Source organism: Zingiber officinale, chromosome 3A, assembly GCF_018446385.1.
Source record: "Zingiber officinale cultivar Zhangliang chromosome 3A, Zo_v1.1, whole genome shotgun sequence".
Lineage (NCBI taxonomy): Eukaryota > Viridiplantae > Streptophyta > Magnoliopsida > Zingiberales > Zingiberaceae > Zingiber > Zingiber officinale.
In genome coordinates this window covers 47,640,554-47,658,092 of record NC_055990.1, presented here as the reverse complement: position 1 = coordinate 47,658,092, position 17,539 = coordinate 47,640,554, and the positions used below count along the sequence as shown (strand labels likewise).

At 37.5% G+C, this 17,539-nt stretch overlaps 1 protein-coding gene across 1 annotated transcript; it reads left to right on the top strand.

The window, feature by feature from the left end:
* The first annotated feature begins 12,499 nt into the window (after positions 1-12,499).
* LOC122053716 (aspartic proteinase A1-like) lies at positions 12,500-14,950 on the top strand. Its single transcript, XM_042615702.1, has 5 exons — positions 12,500-12,819; positions 12,908-12,968; positions 13,807-13,848; positions 13,959-14,099; positions 14,793-14,950. The coding sequence occupies exons 1-4, from the start codon at positions 12,703-12,705 to the stop codon at positions 13,970-13,972; spliced, it is 234 nt and encodes a 77-aa protein (XP_042471636.1). The 5' UTR covers positions 12,500-12,702; the 3' UTR covers positions 13,973-14,099; positions 14,793-14,950.
* The last annotated feature ends 2,589 nt before the right edge of the window (positions 14,951-17,539 follow it).

Genomic DNA, 17,539 nt, shown 5'->3' with positions numbered 1-17,539 from the left:
CTTCCGCGGCAGCTCGCCCCTCGGACACACTGAGCCCGTCGGCTCTCTCCCCGTGTCATCCTTCTCGCTTGTCGCGTCTTCCATTCAACTTCCTGTGCTCCTAAGCTCCTGCACACTTAGACACAGAGGTTAAACCAAACAGGATCTAACTTAACTTGTTTGATCACATCAAAACAACCTTAGGGTTCAAACAAGCTCCGTTGAGCTTGTCCTTATCAAGGATAGATCATAGAGAGAGGGTATTCAACGTATTTAATGACATGATAATCTACAACAATGAAATGTAGAAATAAGTATCATATTTAGATCATTTATTAGGATTTTAATTAAATGATTCTCCACTGAATTGTAACGTTTGATAGGAACAAGTCATGGATGTGGATTTACCCACACTACTGGCTCCAAATCTAATCACAATGACATTCATGTGTGACAAGATTCATGTTATACCTCATCTTGAGTTAGCTTTGGCTAATCGCCCAAGACTTAGCATAACTTAGGTAGGTAGCATTTACCAATTACATCCTATGTAACTCTTGTATCATTCAGTGAACAAGACTATTTGTTCGTTTGCTCATCTTATAAAATTCACATTATAGCTCATCTTAAGTTAGCTTTGGCTAATCATCCAAGACTAGTATAATTTGATTTTCATCATTTGAGATATGCCTTAAAGTTGTCAATTTAATTGATATAACTTAGTTAAGTCACACCCAAAGTTTAATAGTCGGACATCACAATTATCCTGTCGCACTCTAGCAAGATAAATCGAGTCACTTTGTTTTGGCAAAACCTGACTACAACTGATCGAGCTAGAAGTGAATACCAAACTTTGGTAGGCATATATTAAAATGACCTAATTATTGTTAAACTACACTTAGCACACAATCATAGCACACATCAACATATATGCAAAATGAAATGTGACATGGTTATGGCTCCATTATCTACGATCTTCTCAAGCTAATGAGAAGATCGAAAAGTCAACCTAGGTCAAAGCATCTTCTTTAAGTCTTCCTTGGTCGTCGTGTGTTGTTCTCCTTCTTTTGCACCATCGTCCAATAGACTAATTTCTCTCTAATTTGTACATTATAAAATCTAAAAGAAACCTCGAGTTACATTTGAGGGTAGCCTAAATTTACAACTAGAGTGATGAAAGATGACGGCACGACATGCAAGTTGTATTATGAATTACAACACACACATCCAATCACATTGGGGTTAAAAGGCTATAACTATGCATCATGTCATATATATTCACAATATCCTTATGATATAAAATCTACTATGATTTCAACAAAGGACCATGAGCCGCAACGCCACGGCGGTCCCTTGCGGGGTGAGGGGGCAGCGCCCGCGGTGAAAAATTATTTCACATACTCATTGTATGAGTTGCTACCATACCTGAAACCCTACTACTGCCCACAATACCAATTATGTTTCGTTCCCAACAAAACACCTTTGGGCGAGACCTTATTGGTCACAACACCAACTATATTTCATTCCCAACAAAATGCCAATTTTTAGTCGAGACTCAGAATTTTTACCGAGACTCACAATCTGGCCGAGACTCATAGTCTGGCCGAGACTCATAGTTTGGCCGAGACTCATAATTTTACAAATCATAGTAAACCTATCATACAATTTCTATATCACATATAAAAATTCTAACAACTTAGTATACACCTTCGCAAGTGACTCTGATACCACTATAAGGAACTAAGACGCTAAACACGCGAAAGAACAGCGGAAAACATCTAGTTCCTTTCAAAAGATCCATGCGACAGGAAACCATATACTAAGTTTCTACATGATGTAGGGAGTTATACCTTTGATGCGTGCACTCGATCTCCCGACAGCTAGAATCTCAGCATGAACACACGCTCGCGCCTCTAACGGTATCCACATGAACAAACTTCTCGTCCATCTCATGAACTCAAGGATTACAGAAGAAACCCACCTAAGGTTGTGCTAGCAACCAAGCAAGGTGGTTTGGTGGAGGAAGGAAGAAAAGAGTAAGATGAGAAGAAGACCAAAATGAACACTCTTCTTCATTGCCTGAAATTCACCTTTTGTACCCCTAATGGAATACCAAAAGTCTCTTTTGCCTTTTGCTCTTCCTTCATAAATGACTTTTAGTCATCTTTCATGAAGAGCCTTTTCATCTTCTATGAAAAGCCTTTTTATCTTCTTTTATATGATCAATTCAAAATTGATCTTTCCTCTTCCTTGGTGAATTCGAGTTCTTCTAATGAGTCTAACTCATTTGACCTCATCAGTCTAAATTGATTCCATGAACATCAATCCAAATTGACTCCATGAATCTAATTCGAATTAGACTCAATCCAATAATTAGATCCAATTGAATCTAACTCAATGAGTCTAATTTGGATTAGATTTAATCCAATGATCCATCATATGAACTCATCTCCAAATCAACTTGTTCTTTGTGTGTGACCCAATAGGTTCTCATAACATTGGCAATGTATCTAAATCAACATTTAGATATATAAGCAATGAGTGGCATCTAGCAATGCATCATTGCTACCCAAGTGATGAGAATGTCGAAATCCGATCTAACCTTTCCATGTCTATTATCTTATATGACTCAATTCTTCTATCCTTGATATCTAGATTAATTAATGAGGTATAGACTGTGTCATCCTCTTATCAATCATTGTGTTTCTTGATCTATAAGTAGACACTGTTGGTGCAAGAAGCATCAATGATCGAACCTATGTTTTGATTATGTCAAAGGGTTCAAAGTTAAGGTGTGTTGTTATCTGATATCTTGAATGAGCATTGCAGGAAAGTCCTAAATTTACTTAGGCAAAAGTCCTAGCTATGGTTAGGCAAAGGAAAAACCCTTGGGGGCGGTAACCCTAGGTCCTAGGGGGTGGTAACCCTAGGCGGAAAGTCTTAGCAGGTCGGAGCTTCGGGCAAAATCCTAGGGGGAGGTAACCCTAGGTTGAAATCATGGTGTCGCGAACCGAGTTGAAATCTGACGGGTCGTGGACCGGGTGTCCATCATGAAGACCGGAAGCATCGGACACTGAGCAAAAGTCCAATCAGTCTAGAGGATTGAATTGGCAAAAGGTAATCTCTCCTGAGGGGAGTAGGTGAGGATGGGTTCCCCGGAAGAGGGAACAGTAGGCGTCGGTTCGACCTAGGGTTTCCGGACAGAAACCTAAAGTTAGAACCGGACAATCCAAAGACTGTCAAACTTAAGCTTCTTATATATTCTGTTTTGTTCTAACTCTATTTTGCAGGAAACTAACAGTTTTGTGCAGGGCTAGAACTGACCGGGATCGGTCGACCGAACCTCCAAAGCAGCAGATCAGACTTGCAATGAATGGATCGGGCTCGACCAGGGGATCGGTTGACTGAACCGAGTTTTCGGTCGATCGAACCGAGGATAAGGCTTGACCAGATCGAAGTGGAGCGAGCGGATCGGGCGGATCAAATGAGGAGAAGATCGCCTGATCGGTCGACCGAACCGGGGATCGGTCGACAGATCCGCCTAGGGTCAAAACTGATCCCAGGTTTCGAGGATCTGGATTAGATCTATAAAGGATATAAAAGGGAGCCTCGGGCTGCAGCTTCAAAGCAACAAAAAAGAGAACTAAAGCAATCTTTTAAAAGCTGTGCACTGCCCCGAAGCACCTCGACACTCCGACGGACGATGACTAGCTTCTTCATCTTTCATATTATCGATATAAAGTCATTATTTAGCACTTGTATTTCAAAATTGTAAAAGACTTTCGAATTGATAGTGATTGCCCACCGAAAGTGATCTACGAGCATGGGCCTTGGAGTAGGAGTCGCCCTAGGCTCCGAACCAAGTAAACCTTTGGTGTCTTCTGTGTGGTTGCTTTACTTATTTCCACTGCTTTACTCTTAAAACATTTTTTATCGAACGAAATAGCCACGAGTGTTATTCACACCCCCCTAGCGCTTCTCGATCCAACAATTGGTTTCAGAGCAGGGTAGATTTGATTTGGTGCAACCACCAATCAAGCAATTTTTTGTGGTATTTTCAGCTTTTTTTTTCGGAATCGACCGGAATCAGTATAATTACTATATTCTGATCTATTTCTCGCTCGAATCGATTTTTGCTTGAAGTAGGTGCAACACCACTCGAGAACGCAATTTATTCTTATTTCCATACCGCACTGCTAATCCAAGACCAAGTCTTGGAATAGATTTTTTCCTCTCTTTGTGTGCAGGTTTTAAAATGGCCCTTCAAGAAGGTTATAGCACCGCTCGACCACCGCTCTTCATCGGAGATGATTTCGGGTACTGGAAGGGTCGGATGGAGGCGTATCTCCAGACTCATTTTGAAGTCTGGATGATCATCAAAACCGGGCTCCAACTACCAACTGACGGCGCTGGCAAGCAACTACCATACGAGGACTGGGACGCAACACTAATCAAGAAAGTGGAAGCAAATGCCAGAGCAACTTTCACCCTCCAGTGTGGTCTATCGAAGGAGGAACTAAACTGCGTCAGCCCCTTCACCAGCGCCAAGGAGTTGTGGGAGAAGCTAATCGAACTTCATGAAGGAACATCCGACACCAAAGTAAGTAAAAGGGACCTAATATGCGATAGGGAATCTGCTGTGCCTAACTGCGAGTCGACCAGACATTCTTTTCACAGTAGGTATGTGTGCAAGATACCAATTTTGTGCAAAAGAGTCTCACTTAACCTTTGTCAAAAGAATCCTTAGGTATATTAAGGGAACCCTAAATGTAGGACTATGGTACCCTAGATCTTACACTAAGTTGCAGGATGGTGAGACGGCTACACAACTCCACGCCCGGATACAAGATCTACTCAACGGGCTTCATGCGATCGGGCAGAAGGTAAATAATCGGGACATCATCAGGTATTCCTTGAATGCCTTTCCGAGAAATACCTTGTGGGCATCCATGGTAGATGCCTACAAGGTTTCTAAGGATCTTTCTTCTATTAAATTAGATGAGTTGTTTGCTGAGTTCGAGCTTCATGAACAGATTAACTCACGTTCGGCCGAGAAAGGTTTAGCTTTGATTGCAGGTATAAGCAGAACCAAGGAAGCCAAAGAACAGTGCAAAACCAAACCCAAGTCCAAAGACGAATTGAACTCAGAGGACGACGAGGAGATTGTTACCAAGCTATTAAGGCTCGTACGAAAATATGCAGAAACAAAAAGACAACTCAAACAAACATGAAAGACAAGACTAGAGTCACCTGCTACGGTTGTAATCAAAAAGGGCACTACAAGCTAGATTGTCCAAATAAGAAGCAACAAAGAAAGAAAGCATTGAAGGCAACTTGGTCCGAGTCGTCATATGAATCCGAGTCAGACAAAGAAGAATCGACAAGCTTCCTCGCATTACCAGTGCAAGCAAACATCATCAAAACTGATTCCGAGTTCGAGTTTGAAAGCGAGAGCGAGTCAGAAATCGAGTCCGAGCGAAGCCACGGATCCGCATCTGTTTCCGAAGGATCGAACCCCACTGTAAGTTCTCTACTCGCCGAAACTAAATTAGATGAATTAAAGAATTTAGTTCCCTATTTATTAAAGAAGTTGGCTAAATCCAACGTCCGGGTCAAGTCACTCCAAAAGGAGGTAACATCCCTTAAGGAGGCGACTGGCTTGAATTCTTTAAATGAGCCAGTTCAAATTGAAAATTCAACTCAAGTCCAACAACTTGAGAAAGAAAATTCCAATTTGAAAATTCAAATTAAAGAACTCAAGGACACATTGGAACGGTTCACTTTGGGTTCCAAGAATCTGGATCTAATTCTTGGAAAACAGCGAGCCGTTTACAACAAATCTGGACTTAGATTTAAAACCAAAAGAAAATATAAATCATATCTATCCCTATTTAATAGAAACAATAGAAACATAGTCCAAGCATGGGTCCCCAAGTCAAACCTGGTTAATCAAGTTGGACTTGGAACATATTGGGCCCCCAAGGATCAGATCTATTACCTTGATAGACCATATCAAGGCTATGATCTAGGGGAAGCCAATAAAAAAACTATTTTTATCATAAGATGAATTGTTTGATGCTTGAACTTTCTACTTTTTAATATGCATGTTTAAATCAGGATAGTTTAAGGACCTAGGCTTAATTTACACTTGACCAGTTAAACCTAGGGGTTTCAAAAAGTAAATTAAATGCATAATTTCTTTGAGCGGCTCTGTCTAGGAAGTGATGGATAATCTCATATCCAAGAAGGCATAGTGTCTCGCCATGACCTGGGAACCAATCCTTGAAATGTGTGTTTAATTGACTAATTGAAAATCCTAAGTTTAACTTAAATGTAAATTTATCCTTAGAAATCACCTAAATTAAAGATGACGTCTCACAAAAAAAAATTAATTGAGATTACCTGATTGATAAACTAGAATCGGGTGAAATGGATCTAGGTTGAACTTAGTCTAAAATAATTTTAATAAATTTAATTAAGTAATTTTTAATAAATTTAATTTAATTAACTCAATTTAAATAATTAACAATCTTAACTTAATTAATCAAATTTATTTAACTCAAGCAAATAAATTAAATTTATTTAAATTTCAAAATTCTCTTTTATTTCAAAATCATTTGAAAAATTATTTTAAAAAAATACTTTGAAAATCATTTAAAAAATTATTATTTAATTAACTCAATTTAAATAATTAACAATCTTAACTTAATTAATCAAATTTATTTAACTCAAGCAAATAAATTAAATTTATTTAAATTTCAAAATTCTCTTTTATTTCAAAATCATTTGAAAAATTATTTTTAAAAAATACTTTGAAAATCATTTAAAAAATTATTTAAAAATACTTTGAAAATCATTTGAAAAATTATTTAAAAATACTTCAAAATCATTTGAAAAATTACTTTGAAAATTATTTGAAATTCATTTGAAAAATTATTTTAAAATATTTGAAAATCATTTGAAAAATTATTTTAAAATACTTTGAAAATTATTTGAAAATCATTTGAAAAATTATTAACATTTCAAAATCATTTGAAAAATTATTTCAAAATTATTTCAAAATCATTTGAAAAATTACTTAAAAAATATTTTGAAAATTATTTGAAAATCATTTGAAAAATACTTCAAAATCATTTGAAAAATTATTTAAAAATACTTTGAAAATCAGTTGAAAAATACTTCAAAATCATTTGAAAAATTATTTAAAAATACTTTGAAAATTAGTTGAAAAATTACTTTAAAATACCTTTAAAATTATTTCAAAATCATTTGAAAAAATATTTAAAAATTATTTAAAAATCATTTGAAAAATTATTTTAAAATACTTTGAAAATAATTTGAAAAATTATTTTAAAATACTTCAAAATCATTTGAAAAATTACTTAAAAATACCTTGAAGATTATTTCAAAATCATTTGAAAAATTATTTAAAAAATACTTTGAAAATCATTTGAAAAATTATTTTAAAATACTTTGAAAATTAATTCAAATTCTTCTAAAAATCTTTCAAAAGAATTTAGCATAATGTTTCTCAAAATAATTATTTAAAAAACCTAAGTTTTTGTTGACAACACTAAGATTTTTCAAAACACTTTTAAAATTAACTAAGTGTTTTTCAAACATTTTTTCAAATTTAGTTACTCTTCAGGGGGAGTTAAAACTTACATGAAAAATAGAATTCTTCTCCCTAAGTAATTTCTTTTTGATCTATGTCAAAGGGGAGAGAGATCAAAGTTAAGTAAGGAGGGAATATAAGGAAATTTTATTTTCTTATCTCAGTTATTCCTTTGCTTTAAATTCCTTATCTCAGTTATTCCTTTGCTTTAAATTCCTAATATTATTGCTATATTTTCTTAACTTTGAACTATATTGTCTTAATCAAAAAGGGGAGATTGTTGGTGCAGGAAGCATCAATGATCGAACCTATGTTTTGATTATGTCAAAGGGTTCAAAGTTAAGGTGTGTTGTTGTCTGATATTTTGAATGAGCATTGCAGGAAAGTCCTAAGTTTACTTAGGTAAAAGTACTAGCTATGGTTAGGCAAAAGAAAAACCCTAGGGGGTGATAACCCTAGGTCCTAGGGGGTGGTAACCCTAGGCGGAAAGTCTTAGCGGGTCGGAGCTTCGGGCAAAATCCTAGGGGGAGGTAACCCTAGGTTGAAATCCTGGTGTCGCGAACCAGGTTGAAGTATGGATGGGTCGTGGACCGGGCGACCAGCATGAAGACCGGAAGCATCAAACGCTGAGCAAAAGTCCAATCGGTCTGGAGGACCGAATTGGCAAAAGGTAATCTCTTCTGAGGGGAGTAGGTGATGACGCATTCCCTGGAAGAGGGAACAGTAGGCGTCAGTTCAACCTAGGGTTTTCGGACAGAAACCCGAAGTCAGAATCGGACAGTCCGAAGACTGTCAAACTTAAGATTCTTATATATTCTGTTTTGTTCTAACTCTGTTTTACAGGAAACTAACAGTTTTGTGCAGGGCTAGAACTGACCGGGATCGGTCAACCGAACCTTGGGATCGGTCGACCGAACCTTGGGATCCGTCGACCGAACCTTGGGATCGGTCGACCGAACCCCCAAAGCAGCAGATCAGACTTGCAGTGAATGGATTGGGCTGACCAGGGTATCGGTTGACCGAACCGGGTTTTTGGTCGACCAAACCGAGGATAAGGCTTGACCAGATCGAAGCGGAGCGAGCAGATCGGGTGAATCGGATGAGGAGAAGATCACCTGATCGGTCGACCGAACCGGGGATCGGTCGACCGATCCACCTCGAGTCAAAAATGATCCCAGGTTTCGAGGATCTGGATCAGATCTGTAAAGGCTATAAAAGGGAGCCTCGGACTGCAGCTTCAAAACAATGAAAAGAGAACTAAAGCAATCTTCTAAAAGCTGTGCACTGCCCCGAAGCACCTCGACACTCCGACGGACAACTACTAGCTTCTTCATCTTTCATATTGTCGGTATAAAGTCATTATTGAGCACTTGTATTTTAAAATTGTAAAAGACTTACGAATTGATAGTGATTGCCCACCGAAAGCGATCTATGATCGCAGGCCTTGGAGTAGGAGTCGCCCTAGGCTCCGAACCAAGTAAACCTTTGGTGTCTTCTGTGTGGTTGCTTTAGTTATTTCCGCTGCTTTACTCTTAAAACATTTTTTATCAAACGAAATAGCCACGAGCGCTATTCACACCCCCCCTCTAGCGATTCTCGATCCAACAGACACACTCAATCAAATAAGCTCAATATCACATATTGACTCATTTAAGCATGGTCATGCATTCTTGTATCCTACTAATCAAGGGACCCACGGATATTACTTCCGTCATATGGATGTTCACCCTTGTGGTTGTTTTGATGTGATCAACCAAGTTAGGTTGGGTCATATTTTATTTTGATCCCTATGTCTAAGTGTGCAGGAACTTAGGAGCACAGGAAGTCAAGCGGAAGACGTAGCTAGCAAGAAGGATGGCACGGGAAGGAAGCCGATGAGCTCGATGCATCCGAGGGACGAAAGGCCTGTAGAAGAGTACACCGGTGGATGAAAAGAACGTACGTGATGTTCGAGGGACGAGAAGCTGAATCGAAGCTTGTTTGAGGAGAAAGCCAGAAATTGGGTTCGGGTGAGCCCTCACTACAAAAAAAAATGGACATTAGGATCGGAAAATTAGCAGTGGTCGATAAAGCGGTTGTAAAAGCAGAACTAATAGAATCGGTCAATGTTAAACTCTCTTAAACCACTTCAGTTGATCTCTTGTTGAAGCGGTTGTTAAACCGTTGCAATTGGACACATATAGAAGCGGTTAATATAACCGATCTTACAAGTTTCTTTTAGAAACAATTACAAACCGCTTCTAAAGGTCAAATACAAGATTAAATAAAAAAATGCTCACATATAGAAGCGGATAATATAACGGATCCTATAAGTGTCTTTTAGAAGCAATATAAAATCGCTTCTAAAGGTCAAATACGAGATTAAATAAAAAAATGCTCACATCTCATGTTATTTTGACAATTACAGTAATCGTTTTTGTTTCAGTGACTCTTTGTTCCAGTGACCTTCTCTTTTCGATCAACCATCTCTGTTCTAGCGAGCCTCTCTATTCCATCAGATTAACTACACCCTAGCATCATCTTTCCACCCTAGTGTCATCCTTCCACATCTACATCATCCTTCCACACCCATGTTGAAATTGATACATCACTCACAGTTTTCATTTCTACAAATTTTTTTTATTTTTTTTAATGTAAATAGTTATTATTTCTTGATAGCCAAGGAAGTAACCTCTTGCCATTTCAGAGTTCTTGTTGATTTCTAATAGATACAGTTTCAACTATTGATATAGTTTCAGCTATTGCTAATGCTAATACAATTCCAGCAGCATCCTTTTAAGTCAGCAAGTACACTAATTTATTTGCTAATTTTTTATTGGCACGGGTTCACTTTAAGAATTGACACAGGTTCAGCATTGACATGGTTTCAGAATTTGATGCTTTTTTATTTCTGAATGTCTGATTTCAGAATTTCCAGTTTCAGAATTAACAAAGGTTCACAGTTTCTCAATATCTAGTTTATTCTCAAAGACCTTTCCTCTTGAGTTTGTCATTTGGATAGAATTACAATAAGGTTTGACACAAAATTGATTTAAATTTCTATCACAACTCAAATTTTTCAGCAAGAATAGAGTTGAACTTCTTGGATTAAGTTTCAGAATTCGAAACTTGAAGTATATTCGGCTTGAGTATTGAAAAGCTCTGCTTAACTAAAACTTTCGTTAATCACTGAAATAACAAAGAGTTAAATTAAAGCTGCTACTGATTCAAGAACATAAGATGGAATTCACACTAAAAAAGTAGAGTTAAATTGATCTGTGCTTGAAACTAATTTTGCTAGTTCTACGTTGTATACTTATTGTCTCTTTCCATCATATGTGATCGAGCTTGCAATTGGTATTTATGGAGTGAATTTGTCACTATTGTGCCATGATGCACTATTAAGCAAAGCATGATCCTAATTCTTGTTGATATAGCAAAAAATAGTATAAAAAATAACATAAAAGAATAGAAAGGTGATCCGTCTATATGTTAGACCAACTGTTTTATCATGCTTATTCAGTGACCAGTTGAACTGATACGGTATACATAAAAACAGGATGTATCACTTGATAAGAAACTTCCTTATAAAATCAGGTCCTATACTTTATATGAATAATTTCATAGAAAGATGAGTAGAAATATTTAGAAAATATTAGTACTTGTTACTATTACATAATGCATAGTGATTAATACACTACCTGTTCCTATGTTGACTCGCTCTCATGTTAATTTTGTGAAATAACTTATGTTTTTAGAATTATTTATATAATGAAATATGAATTTTATCTTTTCTGAATAGACATGTCAACTACTATATTAATATTATTGTTATTATTTTTTTTCATGATAATTCTTAATTTTATCAATTTATTTGTTATTAGACATTATTAATTTTATTATTTTTATTTTTATTAAAAATGGGGAAAAGGTAAACAGTTGTTATTTAATATTAACATTTATATTATATAATATTAATATCATTCTATTTTTATAAAAAAAAATAAATTAAAATTGATTATATAATAACATTAATATTAATAAAAATAAAAAAAGAGGCCTTATATTTAAACTCCCGCCCCAAAATTTCATATTCCCGCTTCGATTCCTCTTCCTTCCCATTACCTTACTTACGCTCCCACCCCATTTCCTCTCCTCGACGATTCTTCTCTGTTGTTGTACCCTCTCCTTGATTATTCTTCTCCCGCACACAAGGTAAAACCTATTTTTCTTAAACTCGATTTCTTGTTCAGGAACAGAGGCAGTAAACATCGGAAGGCGGCAGTGAGAGGCAGCCAATCTCCCTTCTTCTCTCCTTTGCCTCGCGAAGCAGCGATCGACCGCTCGTGGGGTTGCCGCCTGCTTCGCCATCGCTCATGGGGTTGCCGCTGCGAGGCAGCGGCGACCCAACGAGAGGCGACTGCTACTACCTCACGAGGCAACAAACGACCGCACGCAAGGTCGTTGCTGCTTCGCGAGGCAACGAATACTAATACACGAGGCGTCGGCTGCCTCGCGTGCGACCTTTTCTCCTGGCCAAGGGTCACTGCCTCACGAGTGGCAGTCGAGAGTCCCCGTGTTGCCTTGCAAATCAAGGGCAAGTTGAGCAATAATTTCCTTTCTCTGTCCATATTTTTGTTCCTATTTTTGTTCCGGTTCTTGTTCTTATTCTTGGTAGAAATAATGAAGATGATTGAGATTCTCCATAGTGTTTAAGGATTACCATTCAAACTAGGTTTTTTTTATTGTGAAATTGTGTACAAAGACTTGTAAATTGTGGTTCTAGGGGGTAAATCATCCAAAAACGTGTTTATATGTTCAAAATGTCAAATTTGGTGATCTGTAGTGGGATCACTTGTGTGTAAATTAGAACTTGTTTTATATTGTGATTAACATCATACAAATTTACATTTTTTTTCAGGAAAATTAACATCTGAGTTCCCCCGCCTCGTCCGCCTCCAATGGATTGGTTCGAATTCATATGCGTAAGAAACCATTGGATGAAAATAGCAGGCTTGCAACGCGGTTTTCGAAGAACGAAATAAAAGGTTTGATCTGGCAGAGATTTGGAGTGAGGAGTAGTGTTGTGAGTAACGGAGATTGAGGATATTATTTCGCTCAAGAATTATATGAACGTGCAATACTTCGGGGAGATTGGCATTGGTACTCCTCCGCAAAAGTTCACTGTGATCTTCGATACCGGTAGCTCGAATCTATGGGTTCCATCTTCTCAGTGCTACTTTTCAGTGAGAGTTGTCCTACTTCGGTTGAATCTTTATTTTTGTTTGTTTTTCTTGCGGCTCTTGAAATAATCCAAATTTCATGGTAATCCAGCTCGCTTGTTACTTTCATCCGAAGTACAAGTCAGAACTATCGAGCACTTATCAGAGGAATGGTATGTTGTTAGCATGAAAAACATTTCTCTTGAACCATCATGCTTTCTTAGTTGCTTATGGCATTTTGCATCGCTCCACTGCATATCTGCTTAGCTATTCTAGCGTAACTACAGTTGGCTGCTGTGGAAATGAAAATGATATACTGTGTAGTTCATGCATATGAAGAAACAAGTGGAATTTGAAATTTTTTTTCATATATTAAACTGATTATAGCTTCAAGAATTATTATTCTGGGCATTGTAGTTGAGGAGCACACTAAACGAGAATTCTTTCCAGATGGATAATGTACAATAGCACATATTGACTGCATACTAGAAATCATCTTCACTGTGTTTGAAATAGCCTGGCTCAAAATAAGTCTTTTAAGAGTTTTACTTGATAGTATTTGGAAGCATTATCGTGGTTTAATTTGTTTTTCCAATATGGAATAAGCATCCTATGATGCCAGAGCTGATTCTATCCTTTCCTTATCTCTCCTGAAGTCACATGTGACAGCAGTGTAAAATTTGTCTACCTTCATGTTTTCCTCCTCTTCTTCTTTTAATCTATTCAAATTTTTTTATCATCTGCATGCATCGGCTAGTTGGTACAATTTGGTATGGATCTTGAATCTAGGCGGGTGTTGTCATCATGAGGTCTGGGGTTCGAATCTCGATAAATTCGAAGTAAATGCCTCCTTTATGTATTAGTCACTATTTCAAAGGCTAGTAGCCGTCCGTGATTTACTTTCTCCGTGTTGGCCCTTAGACGGGTTGACGGGGGCGCTGAGAGCGAGCGTATTCATCTTTTTTTGCCATCTTGAAGAGATTCTAATTCTACATTGCTTTCCATGAATAGGTAAATCTGCAAGCATCCATTATGGAACAGGAGTAATATCAGGTATTTTTAGTGAAGATTGTGTTACAATCGGTGATCTAATTGTTAAAGATCAGGTTCATAACCTTTCTATATTTTCTTTAACCGTTGCTTTTTGTGGCTATTTTTCTTAGATTGTGGATTGTGATATTATTCATCCTGGAATTTATTGAAGCCACAAAGGAGCCAGGTCTCACATTCCTGGTTGCAAAATTTGATGGCATACTAGGACTTGGATGTAAGGAAATATCAGTCGGAGATGCTGTGCTTGTGTGGTATTTTGCCTATAACTCACTTCCTACTCCCAATTACAGTGTTTGCCTATAACTCACTTGTTTTTATCTGGTCTAACTTTCTATTTTTTAAAATTGATGTTTAAAATAAGTTAATTCATAATCCTAGGCATATGAGTTTTTTTATATTATTGCATATTTAAAATAAGTTAATTCATGATCCAGTTTGATTATTTATAAACTATTAAATAAGTTATTTATAAATTGAAAATGGAGTTGATTCAAATTGTGTAGAACTGGTTGATGCAGTGGAATTGTTGTGGTCTCATTTGGTGGTGTATGACTAGTTGATGTTGATTATTAGGTGCCATGAATAGGTGTGGAAAAGAGGTGGAGTTTGTTTTGTTCGGCTTTGAGATTTTGGTGTTGGTGTTTGCTTATTACTATGGTGTTGAAGGAGGTTTTGTATTCTTGACACGTTGCTGGATTTTATTCTTGGAGAGTGGTGGTGTAAAGAATGGGAAAATAGTTGTGTTGGTTGAACTCGGAGCATGATATTTTGTTTGATGGGGTTCATTTTATTTTGTTTTGTGGAAGTTGTGGGTTGGTGTTGGAGGTGGGGAGGAGCACCTTTTTAACTCAACTTTTTTAATCTGGTACAAGCTTTTGTTAAATATTTTTTTTATTATATATTGAAATATGTTGATAAAATATAATTTGGTGGTTCTATTGAAGGTTGCTATTGAAGGTTGGAGCAAATGCCTTTTGTCGTTTGGAGCACATGCCTTTTGTCATTTGGAACATATGCCTTTTGATTTTTTTTTTTTTATGGAGAAAACTTGTTATTGAAGGTTGTATATATTTTGAAGATTGAAGAAAATATTGTATTAATGTTATAGTGTGTAGTTAAATGTTATATGTTATGAATATTTTGAAATGAAATATAAATTTTATGTGTTGATTTGGTAATCCAATTTATATTTATGTATTATGGAAATATATTAGGTTTGTGAAATGAAATATGAATATTGTCAATTGATTTAATTTGAGCATTTGGTTTGGAATTCTACAGGTAGAATAGAAAATAAGATTTTTTTTATAAAATTGATAATTCAATAATAGCAGCGATTAATCGTTCCTATAACTAGACCTCTAGAATCGGTTATAATCGCTTCTAAAGGCTAGTTTTCTGGATTGAAAAAATCTATAGAGGTGGTCATGACCGCCTCTAAAGGGTATTCATTTGTATCGGCTATTAACTATTTCTATATATATCCATCAGGATCGGTCATTAACCACTTCTATAAGTATGCATCAGGATCGATTATTAACCGCTTCTATAAATATCCATTAGGATCAGTCATTAACCGCTTCTATAGGTATCCATCAGAATTGGCTCTTAGTCATAAACCACCGGTCAGCTTTACCACTTCTGTTGGCTTTAGCGTCGCCAACATCCGCAATGGGTTTTAACCGGTGCAATATATATAGCAGCGGGTGAAAACCATTGCTATAGGTGTTTAAAAACCGCTTCTAAAAGTTTGTTTTTTTAGTGCCTATTTCGATTGGCCGTAATCACTCAAACGATCGGAGCAACATGAGAGAGAAAGGAGCTGATTAAGTCTGTTGGAGACGCCTTCAACAGAGGTTGAAGACGCCTCCGAGGTGCTCCAGCACCTCTGAGGCACGTCGGTGCCTTCGAGGTGTGTCGGCGCCTCTGCCACCTTCAGGCGGAGGGCGCCCTTCATAAGCATGGAAGGTGCCCTCCATGAGTACGGAGGGCGCCTTCAACCTAGCCAAAGTGGCTATTAGCAGCGGATAAACCTTTATCCGCTGCTGCCTCGCTGGAGGTGCCTTCCAAGCCCTTTGGAGGCACCCTCAAACTTCAGATGAGATTTTCCAGGGGTTATAAAAAGACCCTTGGACGTAGGAAATAAACAACAACTTCTGTAATCAATTTCCTAGTCTTTTCTGAGCTTTTCATAGATTGTAAGAGGCTTCTCTGCCTTCACAAAGGAGATATTTCTAGTGGAGATTTGCAACCGCCTTAGATTAACAACCACCTAGGTTGTAACCAAGTTAAATTTGTTAGCCTCTTTTAATTGTATTAGTTGTTCATTTTTTTTATAATTATTGTGATAGTGCTGCTAATCTTAGTTGGAACAAGGAAAGATTTTGTTTTTTTTACAACGTCGCCCTCTAGCCGGCCCCGTCGCTACGCCAACAATTGGTAACAAAACCCAACTGCCTCAGAAGGACTAACTGCCGACTGAAGCACCAAGATCAAGATGATGGCCAGTGCAAGCATTCACCCACCAAAATTCGAAAGAGACTTCGCACAATGGAAATGCCAGATGGAGGTATTCTTTAAAACAAATTTCAAAATTCTATTAATAATGAAATATGATTTTATAGTTCCAAAAGACAAAGAAGAACATCAGTGGACGAAGAAGAAACAAGCCGACTCCGTGGTGAATGGTAAAGCAGAATTTCATCTGCACAACATTCTTCTACCCCAAGAGGTCAATCGAATCGGTAGCTACGACTCCGCCAAAGATCTCCGGGAGAAGTTTCTAGAACTTCACGAAGGCACCTCGGAAGCAAAGTTTGCAAGGCGAGACATTCTCCAAACCCAGCTAACAAACCTGAGGATGAACAATGGAGAAAAGGTAGCGCAACTCCAAGCACGAATCAAGGAACTAATTACTCAGTTAAACAATCTCGGAGAATCGGTAATAAACCGAGACTCAATCCGGTATGTGCTGAACGCTTCCTCGAGAACTTCAGAATGAGCGTCCTTAGTTGATGCATACTACATCTCTAAGGATCTTGAGGTAAGTACGTGATAACCATGATTTTGCTATATTATTTTAATTCATAATGCGTATTTTTCATGATCTTTTCATAGCTTAATATCACATCTTACATCATATTTCATAATTGCATTTGAATTTGGACCTAATTGCAAATTAGCCTATTTTCATGGTAATTGATGCTAATATTTGATTATGATTTTGTAGGCATCAAAAGGGTTTTGGACTCGATCAGATTAGGCCACACTTGGGCTCAAATCTAGGGCTAAACGAAGCGATCAAGCATTGGAGTGCTTTGGACCTTCCATTGAAGATCAAGCAGATCGGAGCCATCCATTGAAGATCCGGCTCATCCGACCTAATGAGGAGCATATCTGGACTGTAGATGAAGATCGATACTGTTGGATCAGATTTTAGGCGATTTTCTACCGTTGATCAAGCTCCGAAGAATCTCAGCCGTTGGATCAGATCTGAGGAGATTTAAAACCCGCGAGAAGCTACAGTGCTTCCTGGGCTCGGCTTCGCGATTCTATGCTACAGTAGCTTCATCTTCTTCACGCGACGGCCGACGCTCCGCGCTCCACTTCCAGATCCGAGAGCTTAGCTTCTTCTCCGACAACAATCCCAAGCCTTCGGCATTCATCTTCCGGAGGTCAGTGAGAGATCAAG

Bases quoted from the DNA above. Each gene is read 5' to 3' on its own strand.
- LOC122053716 (XM_042615702.1), top strand. From the start codon at position 12,703: ATGAACGTGCAATACTTCGGGGAGATTGGCATTGGTACTCCTCCGCAA. The intron at 12,820-12,907 runs GTGAGAGTTGTC...ATGGTAATCCAG, and splicing joins CTTCTCAGTGCTACTTTTCA to CTCGCTTGTTACTTTCATCC. The intron at 12,969-13,806 runs GTATGTTGTTAG...TTCCATGAATAG, and splicing joins GAGCACTTATCAGAGGAATG to GTAAATCTGCAAGCATCCAT.